At 37.7% G+C, this 13009-nt stretch overlaps 1 protein-coding gene across 1 annotated transcript; it reads left to right on the plus strand.

Moving 5' to 3' along the window:
• Positions 1-85: 85 nt before the first annotated feature.
• Positions 86-12607, plus strand: CT55 (cancer/testis antigen 55; the record flags this gene model as incomplete). The annotated part of the gene is made up of 6 exons (XM_010075587.1): positions 86-173; positions 2563-2747; positions 8696-8852; positions 9247-9359; positions 10216-10406; positions 12467-12607. Coding segments are annotated over exons 1-6 (875 nt in total), but the record flags the coding sequence as incomplete, so codon positions are not given.
• Between the last annotated feature and the right edge of the window lie 402 nt (positions 12608-13009).

The raw sequence follows: 13009 nt of genomic DNA on the forward strand, positions 1-13009 counted from the left end.
TGAGGGCTTGAAGCGCGTCTGCAGGAGAGGGGGCTGAGGGGCGCAGGGGAAGGGGGTGTTGCGCGGTGAGGTGCCGGGCGCAGTGATGGTGAGCCTCTTTGCTAAGGTGCTCTCCTACTTCTGGAGACGCGCAGGTGATGAGGAAGGAGAAGATGAGAGAGGGGCGGCCTCAGGTAGGAGTTCCTGGGCGCGGGGTGGGTTTACGGTCCGGATGCAGCTCTAGAGCCTGCAGGGCGTCGCTGGTCTCGTCCTCCACGTAGGTGGGGCTCCGTGAAGACCTGTTCCCTTAAGAACGGAAATCAGAAGAACAGCGTTTTGACTGCAGAGCACATGGGAGTGATCCTAGCTGTCCCTCTTCTGCTGTGTTTTCTGAGTAGGGCAGGTTACTGGTGCTGCTCAGAGTATGGAGGGAGGTGTAAGGAGCCTTGTGGTGGCTGGCAGGTGCTTTGGGCTTTCCCTTTACTGCTGTCTTGATAAATAAATCTTCTTCTGGGGCTGTAGAATGGAGATGATGGTGTAGCTTTGATGTTTGAGGCTCCAAAATGGTGTATGTTTAAGATGCCTTTAGTAGCATTATCCAGTGTAGCAAAAAGTGCTTTTTTGTATTTATGAATACAGAAAGCAAAAAAAGAGTACTTACTGTGTTAATAGTCTTGATTGCGAGTGTAGCTAATAATGTGTTAGAAATCTAAACTGGCATGCTTTGGTCCAGCTTTAAGCCCGAAGTTGTAGTGCAATGCTATTGAGTGTCAGTTTGTGTGATATGTAAGTAGGTACTACTGCTAATCCAAAAGACTTGAAACTCCCAGGTCTCTAGAGAAACAGCACCACACCTCAGTTCAGAAGTGTATTCACTGTAATATTGTATAAAGAAATTTGAATAATTAATTTGTATAGCTTGTTTGCTTTTCCTGCTTTTTCAGTGTAGAAATCTTAAATGTGTTGGATTCCCCATGAAAACAATGCTAAGAACTTTCTTATGCTATAGAAAATCTTGAAAACAGTTGTTGGCCCAGAGCTTTTGGGAGAAGCTCTTCAGCCTGCAGGTTTTGTTTTTTTTTTTGTCTCAAGTTTTTCAAGGTATTTGAATATATTCTGGATTCTGCACCTGAAATAGGGTAATCCTGATCTGCCTGAACAGAGAGGCTGGAACTCAGGAAAAGAAGAGTTTATGACCTTTGGAAGAAGGGGTGGGCAACTCAGGAGGACTTCAAGGATGTCATGAGGTTATGCAGGTAGCAAATTAGAAGGACCAAAGCCCAACTAGAAATTAATCTGGCTACTGACTCACCTCGAATACTGTGTTCAGTTTTGGGCCCCTCACTACAAGAGAGACATTGGACATGCCCTAACACCTCAAAGAAGAGCAGTGAAGCTGGTGAAGGGTCTAGAGAACAAGTCTTATAAGGAGCGGCTGAGGGCACTGTGGTTGTTTAATCTGGAGAAAAGGAGACTGAGGGGTGACTTTATAACTCTCTATATCTACCTGAAAAGAGGTTGTAGCAAGGTCAGTGTTCTCCCAAGTAACAAATAATAGGAGGAGAGGAAGTGGCCCTAGATGTGGCAGTTAGGGACATGGTTTAGTGGTGGACTTGGCAATGTTAGGTTAATGGTTGGACTTGATGACCTTAAAGGTCTCTTCCAACCTAAATGATTCTATGCTTATGTGTAGAAGTTGTGGAGACTGGAGAGCAACCCCATGGAAAGAGATCTGTGAGTTTGGGTTAATGTCAAGTTGAATGTGAGTCGACAATGTGCCCTTGCAGCAAAAAGGACCAACTGTGTCCTGGGGTGCATCAAGCACAGCACAGCTAGCTGGTTGAGGGAGGTGATTGTCCCACTCTACCCTGCATAAGAAGGACATCAAACTATCAGAGTGCGTTCGGAGGAGGGCGACCAAGATGGTGAAAGGCCTTGAGGACAAGACTTATGAGGAGTAGCTGAGGTCATTTGGCTTGTTCACCTTGGAGAAGAGAAGGATGAGGTGTGCCCTCATCACAGTCTACAACTTCCTCAAGGGAGGCTGCAGAGGGGAAGGTGCTGGTCTCTACTCTCTGGTGACCAGCAATAGGACATGAGGGAATGGAAGGAAGGGGAAGTTCAGACTGGGCATTGGGAGAAGGTTCTTTGCTTGGAGGGTGATCAGTCACTGAAGCAGGTTCCCCAGGGAAGTGGTCATGGCACCAAGCCTGTCAGAGTTCAAGGAGCGTCTGGATGATGTTCTTAGTCGTATGGTTTACAAGGAGCAGGGAGTTGTACTTGATGATCCTTAGGGGTCCCTTCCAACTGAAGATAGTCTATGGTTTTTGTCATGCAGCTTAAAGAATGTTGTTTTTACAATGTAGTTTTTATTTAACTAGCTTTCTTAATTGTTTGAAACCATAACTTGCTTTAAAACTTAAATGTAAAACTAATTATTTGACAACTGTTGGTATTTTTATCTGAACAAGAGAATTACTTTTTGGTAGAAGGGATAGCAGTTTCAATAGCATTCATTATTTGTTGCATAGTTCTGTAGAGAAGGGATTTATTTTTATGTCAACACTTTTCCTCTGGATGCAGGTGATAAAGAATTAAAAACTGTTCAAGGAGTAGTGACAAGATTTTGCTATGATTATGGGATGATAGATGACATGATAATCTTCACAAAAGATGCTATTACAAAAAATATGCTGCTGACTATTGGACAAGAAGTTACTGCCACGGTTGAAGAGGATAAAACTTCAGGTAGCTTGAAGGCCATCAGGGTAAGAGGTGAAGATAAATACTAGTCTAATTTTCTCTGTAACTTTGAGACTTTCTTTTGGAAGTTATTGTAGTTTTAGCCTCCCAAATTCTATAAAATAGGAGAAATTGCTAACCCTTCATCTAGTGGGGATAAGTTGTTTTGGTTTTTTTTATTATTTCATCTACTTTAAAATGTTGTTCCTTTAATACTGATTTTCTGAATATAGGTCTAGATGTAGTAAATATGTAGCTGTTGGTTGAAATAACTGTATCAGAATTTGTTTAGTCATACCTAGTTCGAATCTCTGTATTATTTTGAGCTTCAAAGTCAATTTTACATTACTGTTACATGAATGGATAAGAAAATAAAAACAGGGGCTGCAAGTTTACTCTTTGCACAGAAGTGAATAAGAATATCAATTTCAAAACTTCCTGATGTAAAGAATCAGCAACTGAATGTCATGGAGAGTTATAAAAATGGAGATTTCAGTATGTTGCTTGCTTAACACTTCATTTGTAAACCCACTTCAAGCTTGATTGTACATTGTCACAACTTTAAACTACTGGAATTTTTTTTAATTATATAGGCTCAACTCTCAGGTGCCTGTGATAATCTAGCTGAGAAGCTGAGTCAAGTGGCCCTTCTCTATTTACATATTATGTACATATGAGTGGTGCTTCAAAGACTGACAGCAATGCAGAAGCAGTAGATAACTGGGTGGTACAAAACCCATCTTCTTGCTTGTGTGTGTTTGGCTTAGCTGCATTGTACTTGAAGTACAACACTAGACTAGTGTACTTTGTCTAGTAAACTCAGGCTCACCAAAATCTGAGCAGAAGCTTAAGCTGCTTGTACACAGCAAGCCACGGTGTAACTAGTTTGAAAGTTAACTTGAGCTTTCTAGTAAATTGATGTTTTATAATTAAGCATCTTGTCAGCTCATGTCATCCATAAAGAATGTAATCAGCTAACATACTGGCCTCAAGTTCATGTTTCAGATGACAGGAAGGCAATGATTAACCAAAGTATTCTAATGTATCTAGTAATCTTATTAGTAAAGTTCTGATGTGCAGGTTTAATAAGAGTGTAAGTTACCAGATGGAAGAATTTTGTCATTATTATGTTAAATTAGCAAAGATACATAAATTATGGAAAGGAGCTCAAAGTCCTGCATTTGTTATCATATAGCATTTCTGATTCCGCATGCCTTTCCTTTATGCACCATCCTTATTTTGCTGCTTCATAAACATTTTGCTCAGTTGCCAGCAATGTCCAGACATAACCATCTGTCATATGGAAGTGAGTTTGTACTATTTTAACACATTCAGTAGTTCTGTTGGTACCAAGTAGCATATATTTAATATTAGAGTGAATTACAGTTTGTAACTGAAACTGCTAGTATCTCTCTGGTAGCTTTTCAGAAAGTTGGTCTCTTGAAACTGTTCATACTAATGATAAATAGAGACATGCCTTTCATACTTTCATCTGTCACCATGGGATCACTCCATATTTATATTTCTCTTCTGCTAGACATAGCTCTTCTCTTGATTGTAAACTTGAGCAGTTGAAGCTCCACTGAATTTTTCTGTGTACTTTTCTGGAAAAGAGCTTCATGGCTTTTGAGTAAGGCCCTGAATATTAGTGGAGGCATTGACATGTCTACAGAAAGCAAGGTTATGTGGTGCACTCTTCCTTGTTCTGTATTCCCCTCAAAATTTGAGGGTTTGACCCATCTGTTTTAATTTTCCAGGTGTCTGAAGGTCAAGCTAACTCAGTAAATTACTGAACACTTGGAAAGCCAGGGGATCATGTACATGTGCAGAGGCCTCTGCAATGTGTCTGTGACGTGCAGGGCATGTAACTGCTGGAGTGTTATTGCTGCATAAAACATCTAAGTACATTTGAGAAAAAGATGCATATTGTGGAGGACATGTGTTGTATGTACATAAAGCTCACATACACATCTATGACTGGACGTATAATAAAAAATTTTAATGTTGCCTGTTGAATGTACTTAGGTTTTGAAGAACTGCACTTAAGGCCAGTAGAGTCTCTGTAAAGAATGACCAGGTACCGTCATAGGCAGCTTTGTGAGTGATCACGTGAGCAGTTTAGTACAGTTCCATTCACTGTAATGGTTTCTTTTGGGTATGACTATGTGGCTGAAGGAGAAGAGGAGGTTTGTCTTTGCTGTGAGAAAAGAGTTGCCTCCTGTAAAACACATTAGTACGGGTGTTAGTCTAGAAAGTTACTTTGGTTTATTATAGTTCTCACCTTTTTTACCTCAAATTTAAAAATCTTTCTAGGATTCAAAGCTCTAACTTCGTCAGCCACTAAAGCTGTTAAGCTTAGGGAAATATCTTTATCTAATTAACCTATAAATAGGAAACCAATTAAAAGATGCTGGTTGCCTGCTGAAAGCCTTTTTTGTAATCGCTGGTCATCAATAATAAATATGCTTTTCATATGAACATGATAATAGTCCATGAGATGTATGCCAGCCTAATGGGGAAGGCAAGTTTTCTGGCTGAAATAATGAATTGCACGTGATAAACGCCTCCCTAAAGGCCGGACTTCAGCTTGAAATAAATGCAGACCTCTGAGAATTTTTTTTTTCCTCTAATGGTTGAATTGGCAGTAACTGTACTGTGCCTGATAAAATGAAGTTGACTAGAAATGTGACCTCTCAAGTAGGAGTAGACAGAAAATAAAAATACTAGAAGGCTAGATTGATTTGGTTTACTCTGTAACATTTGGGGGTTTAGGTGCATTTTCATATGTTCATGAAATCTGTGGACTACTGAGGAAATGCAGTAGAGTTACTTGTACCAGCTTTTTTCAAGCTCTGTTGCTGGTTTGATAATAACTAATGATCTCATGAAAACTATTTCTGAGATGCTGGCAGTTAATGATGATCTGGGTGGTGCTTTTTTTAATCTGGGTTTGTTAGACATCTGGTTTTTAATACTTTATTTCAGGAAGATTTAAAATGTTGCATGCTTCCTTTTAGCTCTATTCTGTGCTTCCTTTAACTCAAAATAGTGACAAGAACAATTCATGAAGGCTAAAGTAAATAAAATCTTTCATATTAAAGATTAGGACTTTATAAGAGAGCAACACTAAGTTGTAAAATGAACTCCAGTTACATAAAAATTTTGAGAGGACTTTTTCTTGTCAAATCCATTTAATTTTGAAACTAATGCAGTTTCATTGATTGAATAAAACTGAATAAACTATATTAGTGGGGAGAGAGTTTTATTGTATGATCTAAAGTAAAAACATAGAAGGAAAGTGCAAGATAAGGCTTCTTTCTAAAATATTACCAGCTCTAGTGATATCAAAAACATAGCATCTTGTAAGATAACTTTGTTTCTTCTTTTTTTTTTTTTATTTTTTTTATTCTTTAAGTGGAACACCTCTCTTACATGCAAAATAAATATTTTAAGTCCAGCAAGCAATTTCAGTGCGGGTTGGTAAAATAGTACTCACACAGTCAAAGAATAAATTGGTTTAAATCTTTCTCCTTCCTTGTTTTCCTTCTGACTGACAGCTTTCACAATACTATTGAAATATTTTGATCGCTCCAAGATACAGAAACCTGGTAACTACGAAACTACATAAGGATCTCTCTCCAAAACAGCGAGGATATTCTAGCACTTGTGGGATGTTTTTGCTGTATGTGTTAGACAGTGGCCTTTTCAAAAGTACTAGGGATAAATGTAATGATTTGTCTTGTTCCTGTTTGTGATGAGCCGTAAGTCTTGCAGGCATCTCAGAAGATCTTTTCTGGCAATGTAGTTTTAGACTGGGTGAGTAGCTTAAATCCAAGCTTATGCCTTAAAGCTGACTGGACTCTATAGAAAGTCAAAGTCCAAGGGCAGGAAGTCTCTTTTTAATCCCCTAGGCAGAGGAAAAAATTTAGCTTCCTGATAAGCATAATCGTTAAGTATTATAGAAAAAGATGCTTGGGCATCAATACTGTCTGCTTCCAAAAACACTGAGATATTGCCACTTAACTTTATTTTTTAAGTGACCTAAAAGATACTCCTCTAATTTCAGAAATGAGTGCAAGCTCTGCAGCCTGAGCACTGCCAACATGCAGTTTTGGGGTGAATCTGTAAGATGCAGTTTAAACTTCTGTGGTGTCGGTGGTGTTTTTATATTATCTACTTTAAAGAAGAATGTGGTCAGCCTTGGATGGCCCCCTGCTCCCTGTACTGTTTCAAGTGCTGGTTGGAGCTACTTGCCTTGTATTTTGGAAAGATCCTAGCTCGGAAGTCTGGATTTCATTTAATTTGCCAGGCTACTACCAGTGGTGGTAGGAAGGCCATTTTGACCTAGTGTGAGGAACGACTTCATAGTTTTATTGGTAGAAGAAAATTAATCTGAGAAATACCAAAATAAAACGTGTTGGGAGGTTCAAGGTGTTTTCATGTGTGAAAGCATTTCCTTAGGTCTACAAATTACTTTCAAGTATAAGTCCCTATGTAACTTACATTAAATGTAAATTTACTAGTCTTCTGTGGAACAGTATAATTGGTTATTCAGAGTCTATCCCTGTGAAGCTGTACAAATTGCTTAGGAGAAAGTTAGATGTTCTCAGATGTTCTTGGTGAATGTGATGTCTGTCAGACTGAAGCAAAACATAGTTTGTTTTGGTTTTTTACAATAAGTCTTCATGTCATTGAACAGAATAACACGTAAGAATAGGGGTTTTTTTAATGCCTACACTGTTGACTAAAAAATAAATAGTTATATGTAGTTTAATGTTTGCAAACTCTGGAGTAGAGGTAGACATAGACTCTTTATTACTGTATTAAATTGTAATATTTATTATGTTCAACATGATAAATCATATAGAAATTAGGATCATAGAATAGTTCAGATTCATAAGGTTTCTAGTCTGACCTCCTGCTCAAAGCAGAGTCAGCTTGTGGTCAGATACAGGTTGCTTAGGGCACGGAAAATGTTGTGCATGGGCATTTCATTTGTTATATTTGTTTAATCACTGCAGAAATACCTTGCACGCTTTCTTCATGCTTTCCTACATCCATATCCTCATAAGCCTCACAGAAGAATTCGATATCTCTTTTTCTCCTTCTTTATTGCACAGTGTAGTATCTCTAAATATCATCTGGAGTCAGCAGTTCTTTCTTAATGGTAATAAGTGCTTCTGTCCAGTGGCATTGGTATTGTTAATGGCCCTGACAGTTCTTGTAGAGAGCAAGGAAGCTCTGAAGAACAAGTGTTTGAACTGCAGAGTGGAGACCCCTGAACCCATGATGGTGGTGGCCCTTTGGGAAGGAAGAGAACTTGCAGTTCTAGGAATTCTAGTGATTAGGAGCGGAGATACTGTATCCTTGCCTCAGCATAGCTGGGAGGGGGACGTGGTTTGTATACATCAGCAGTTTGTAGCTTGTGTTCTGGGAGGGCTCTTTAACCAAGTAAACTTGCATTCAAGGTGGTGGTATGGAAAGTCTGTAAGAAGCAGCTCTTTAGGTTTTTTTTTAATTCAAATTATTAAAGAATGATTAAATGGCAGTCTGCAATACATCTAGTGTTTGTAAATAGCATTTTGAAAACATTTTTTTTGTTGCTTCCTGAAATTGTGATGTTCTAGTTCCACCTGTGTACAGTCAGATTGCTGGGGGAAGGGTCCTCTTGCCCAAATGAAGAAAATTCCTCAGTAGACGTAAAGCAAGGCACGCATGAGAAAGATTTGACAAGTCACCATATACTTATAGGAGTTTTCAGTGTTACAGCATAGTTCTTAAAGGAAAAGTTACTGTTTACTATTCATGGTTTTTGTGTACAAAAATGAACAGCTACAGTGAGTATAGAATTTGTCTGCTAAGGAGCTTGACTTCCATAAGCAACTGAAATTCTGATATTTATTATGGGGATGTATGTTTAACATATAATTCTATGTGTCAGCTGTTTGAATATTGGGGGCTTTTGTATTAATAGGTAGATGCCATCCAGAATACATGGGGAGACTCCAGTACTACTTGTGATGATTCTGAACCTAATATGAAACTATTAATTGGCAATATTACCTCTCTTTGCAAGGATGGAGGCTATATTAATGGGAATACTTTTTTTGCAATGGAAAACGTCTGTGAAGGTAAGGTCTTTCTTGTGTGCTCTTCCTTAATTTTTTATATGTACAATATAAATATCTTCTGATAAACTTGCAGTGCACATCCCAAATAGGTTCTGATGGAGTGTATAGGGATTTGGGTGAAGAAAGATGCCTGTTCATTCTCACTGAGTATAAGTTGCATGCAGTCAGGTAAACATAAGATACATGTAAGTAAAGTGTATTTTTCCACTAGGATCTCTTGCCATAGTTTTTTGTAACCTACTGAGGGAAGAACAGCAAAGAGAAATTTGAACTTAGTGGATCTGAATAATACATTGTTCTGGCTGGTCATTTTATTTAACTTAAGCTAGTTCTGTATGGGAGTAATGCAAATGTCATCAGCAATTTAACTTGAGAAATGTTTTGTTTTACATAGGTTTTGAACCTTGTGAAGGTGACTGGGTGCAAGCAAAATATTTTATTAACCCAATAACATGGCACAGTGAAGCAGTTGGTGTAAAGCCTTTGAGATATAAGCAAGTAGACAAGGTAAATGTTCTGCACATTGTTTTTGGCAAGAGGAATCTTGCGTGAAGTGGGGTTTTGAAGGTGGTTTTAAGCTGCTCATAATGGTCAATATTCTATAACACATCTTTAATTAAAAGGTAAAATATATAAACTCATCCATTTATAGGATTATTTCTAAAATAACAAAGCTTTTGGAAAAAGCATACGCGTTTTGGCTAGACCAGGAAGAGTAACTTATTTACTGGCTATCAGTTGTTGATTTGGATGCTTACTGTTCTTTTGGTTGCATTGGTTGTAATGAGGATGTGTGAATTTTCAAACTTTTGTTTAAGAAGTAATGACTCTGGAATTTAATATGTGTAATCTAATATGTGTAATTTATCCAAGTGTTTTGGCTTAAAAACAACCATTGTATCTTTTTTTTTTTAATTTTAATGAAAATGTATTCCCTGGAGGAATAAATATATTAGGTTTATGGTTTATTGTGTTTGCCTTAGCTGTATATATTGAATAATATTCGCATGTCAAGCATTGAAAAAAAATTATTCTCTTGTGGCTGCTGGTATTGAAGTATAAATTAGGTAAGTTGGCAAGTCACAAGATAGATATCAAGTCAACTGTATGTATTGTTGTATGCACTTAAGTGGAACCTAATGCTTATCTGAAGTTCTTGTGTTTCTTTGCACTTGTAAATCTAAAGGGAGCAGAGTGATTCCAGGTGAGAGCTCTGTCTTTACCGCCCATGAATAACTGAAACTTTTGAATGCAGCTCTGTTTATTGTAGAATGACTGTTAAAGGAAAAAACTATGCAATAGCAGTATGCCTGTTAGCGTAAGCAGATAATATCAAGTAACACTGAATAATGAATTGTTACAGGTTCGCATTTCCAGCATCTGTGGAAGAAATGGCACAGTAGATGAGAGTATATTTTTCACTTTGGATTCATTGAGACTTCCTGATGGCTATTCACCGTGTAGACATGATCTAGTGAACACAATTGTGGTGGAGAGCAGTCAGTCATGTTATATTTGGAGAGCTCTCTGCTTGGTGCCAGTCAGCCAGGACGGGTAATATTCAGTCTTTTTTTCTCTTTCCACTTAATAATAACTAGAGAGGTATTGTAATTATGCAGCTTAGATTTTGTTTCATCTAGTAAGCAAGAAATATTGTGAATTCTTTTCTAGTTGACTAGATAGGTATGATGGATGGAGGGAGGAGGGTGAGCAAGTGGCTGTCTGGTCTTGTTTGTCATTAGCTGGGTTCAAAACCACAATAATTGAGAAGATCAGAGTGTGATATGATTTGGCACTGGCTTTTTATTCCTTTCCAGAAGGTGGGGACTTCTGTGCTTACTAAAGAAGCGAAACTAGTAGCAGCTGCGCTCAGGGATGTTGCTAGGCAAGGAAGGAATTTTGCATGTTTTTGATAGAAAATGCCAAGCTCATGGTCTTATCTTGTTTCCTCTAATCTATGTTCTTCTGGTGAGGACATTACTGTTTGTAAAACTGTTCTCAGCAAAACTGATGTAAAATTGATGTTTCTTTAATTCATTTTGCTTAAGTTATAGGCAGATATCATTAAGCTATTCCATCTAGAACAGATATGAATAATAGAAATTAATTGGGCTTGCAAATATCAAACTGGGATGTTCTGCAGGCACTTTAGATGGCATATGTGATTTGAGGAGGATCTGGACAGATTGCAGAAAGGGTTGGAAAAAGTAGATGATCAGTATGGAGAAGAAGCAAAATTTAGTGAAATAATGAACTACACAACTGTAGAGGTAATAGGGCTATTACCTGTAAATTCTGTCACTCTCAGTGCTAACAAGGCCTTGACTGGATTACTGAGTCTGATTCCACAGGACAAAAATAAGCTGCTGACCAATTGGAAAGTCCAAAGGAGAACAAGGACATTCTGGTATCTCTCAAACATAGTCTTTGGGACAACTTGCTTTATTTGATCTCTAGGAAATATAGCTAAGGATGGTACATACATCGTCAAAGGAACTATGAAGAACAGAATAAGCTGGTCTTGCTGGACATAATGGATATAATAGATTTAAATTGTACCTAGATGTGAAGCTTGAAGTGTTTACATCACTTTGCACAACAGTACAGTTTGTTCACTTATTTTTTCAGTTGGACCTATTTTTAATGATGTATTTTATACAGAATATCATTACTGAAGCCAGGCCTTTAGGGTTGATTTCTCAGTTTTATTTCCTACCATATCAAAAAATTGAGGCAGCTTAAGCTGCGATGGGAGACATCTAGTGGGCTTTGCTAGTAAATTGGTGTAGCTAATAAAGAACAGCTGCAGTCATTTTCTGTTTTACTATATTAGATAACCAAGGAATTCTTAGAGTGTGTAAAGATTGGGGTGATTATTAAAATATTTCAAAGTTATTTGCATGACAATTTATCTAACTGATTAGTTTCTTAACTGTAGAATAGAAACAATTTTTTAAATGGTTTCTACAGGTAGCTGACACTAGGAGGTAGAGCTCTGGTCACTCTCTCAGACATGGAAGAGCACATGACTTTGGTTTCATAGGCATTTTTCATCAGTAGTATGTGTGATAGTAGTTTTTAAGGGTGCTTTTGTTTTTCAGCTTCTTAAAAATTTCTTCTTCAGTTTGCTACTTTCAGATCATAGCATAAGCAGAAGATTTAAGTGCTTGTGGTACATGTTGAAACCCTTCCAGTCTAGCCATTTTATCTCTTAAGCTCCAGTGCTAATCAGGACTTTTGCTAAGGAGCTGTTCTTTGTTGTGTCTTGGTTCAACTCCCAAGGAGATCCGTAACAGCTTCAGTCACTGTTTGATTCAGCTCTTCAGCAAAGATTAGCTAGCTTCTTAATCATTTTAATCTTGTATCCAAGGTTTATGCTGGTTTATTGCACTGTTGACAAAAGGCTTGTTGGTTTTAATTTGCTGCTTAAATTTGTAAAGGTAATCTAATTGTCTTGGAAGTATATGTAACAGAAAAAGTTAACCCTTTCATGTGCTTCTTCCTAAGTACCATGACTGTGCTTTGGTGTAGTGATTCTTAAACTTGTGCTGAATCACAGATATTTGCTGAGTCTATTTGTGTTTCAAAATTGCTACCTAAAATTATTTTTGCAGACAAATTCACTCTAATGGGGTCAATCTGGATGAGCCTTATGAGAACTTAATGAGAGACAAAGGAGGTTTGGAAGTATCAAGAATGAGTAATTTTGGAACTCTGAAGCAGGGGGAATCTAAAAGAATGATCATTTGGATAGAGTAAGCCTTTCTGATTGTTGTAAGCTTTCTTTCTTTCTTTCTGTCATAGTCTGTAAACCTGTCTTTCATACAGAAGCCTCTCATAGTTGAGCCTTGTGGTTCGTGGTCTTCCACGTAACCCACAAATACTGTGGAATTAAAGATAATTTCATATTCAATTTAGTGTCTTTAGGACAGTCTTTTTATTGAGCATCTGTCTTGCAGATAGTGCTTTGAGACTCCCCAGTCCTGTCTTTTCTCAATCCTAATAAAATCCTTTCTAGAATGAGTATTAAAGTAAATGCTTTTACTTGTGTGTTTAATTTAGACTGCAGATACGCTGTCATCTTCAAAATCTTCGAACAAAAGGATTGTTGCCTACTTATGTATTAAAAGCAGACCAAATGGGGTTTTATATATATA

The sequence above is a fragment of the Pterocles gutturalis genome, unplaced genomic scaffold, assembly GCF_000699245.1.
Source record: "Pterocles gutturalis isolate BGI_N339 unplaced genomic scaffold, ASM69924v1 Scaffold36627, whole genome shotgun sequence".
In the NCBI taxonomy this organism is placed as follows: domain Eukaryota; kingdom Metazoa; phylum Chordata; class Aves; order Pterocliformes; family Pteroclidae; genus Pterocles; species Pterocles gutturalis.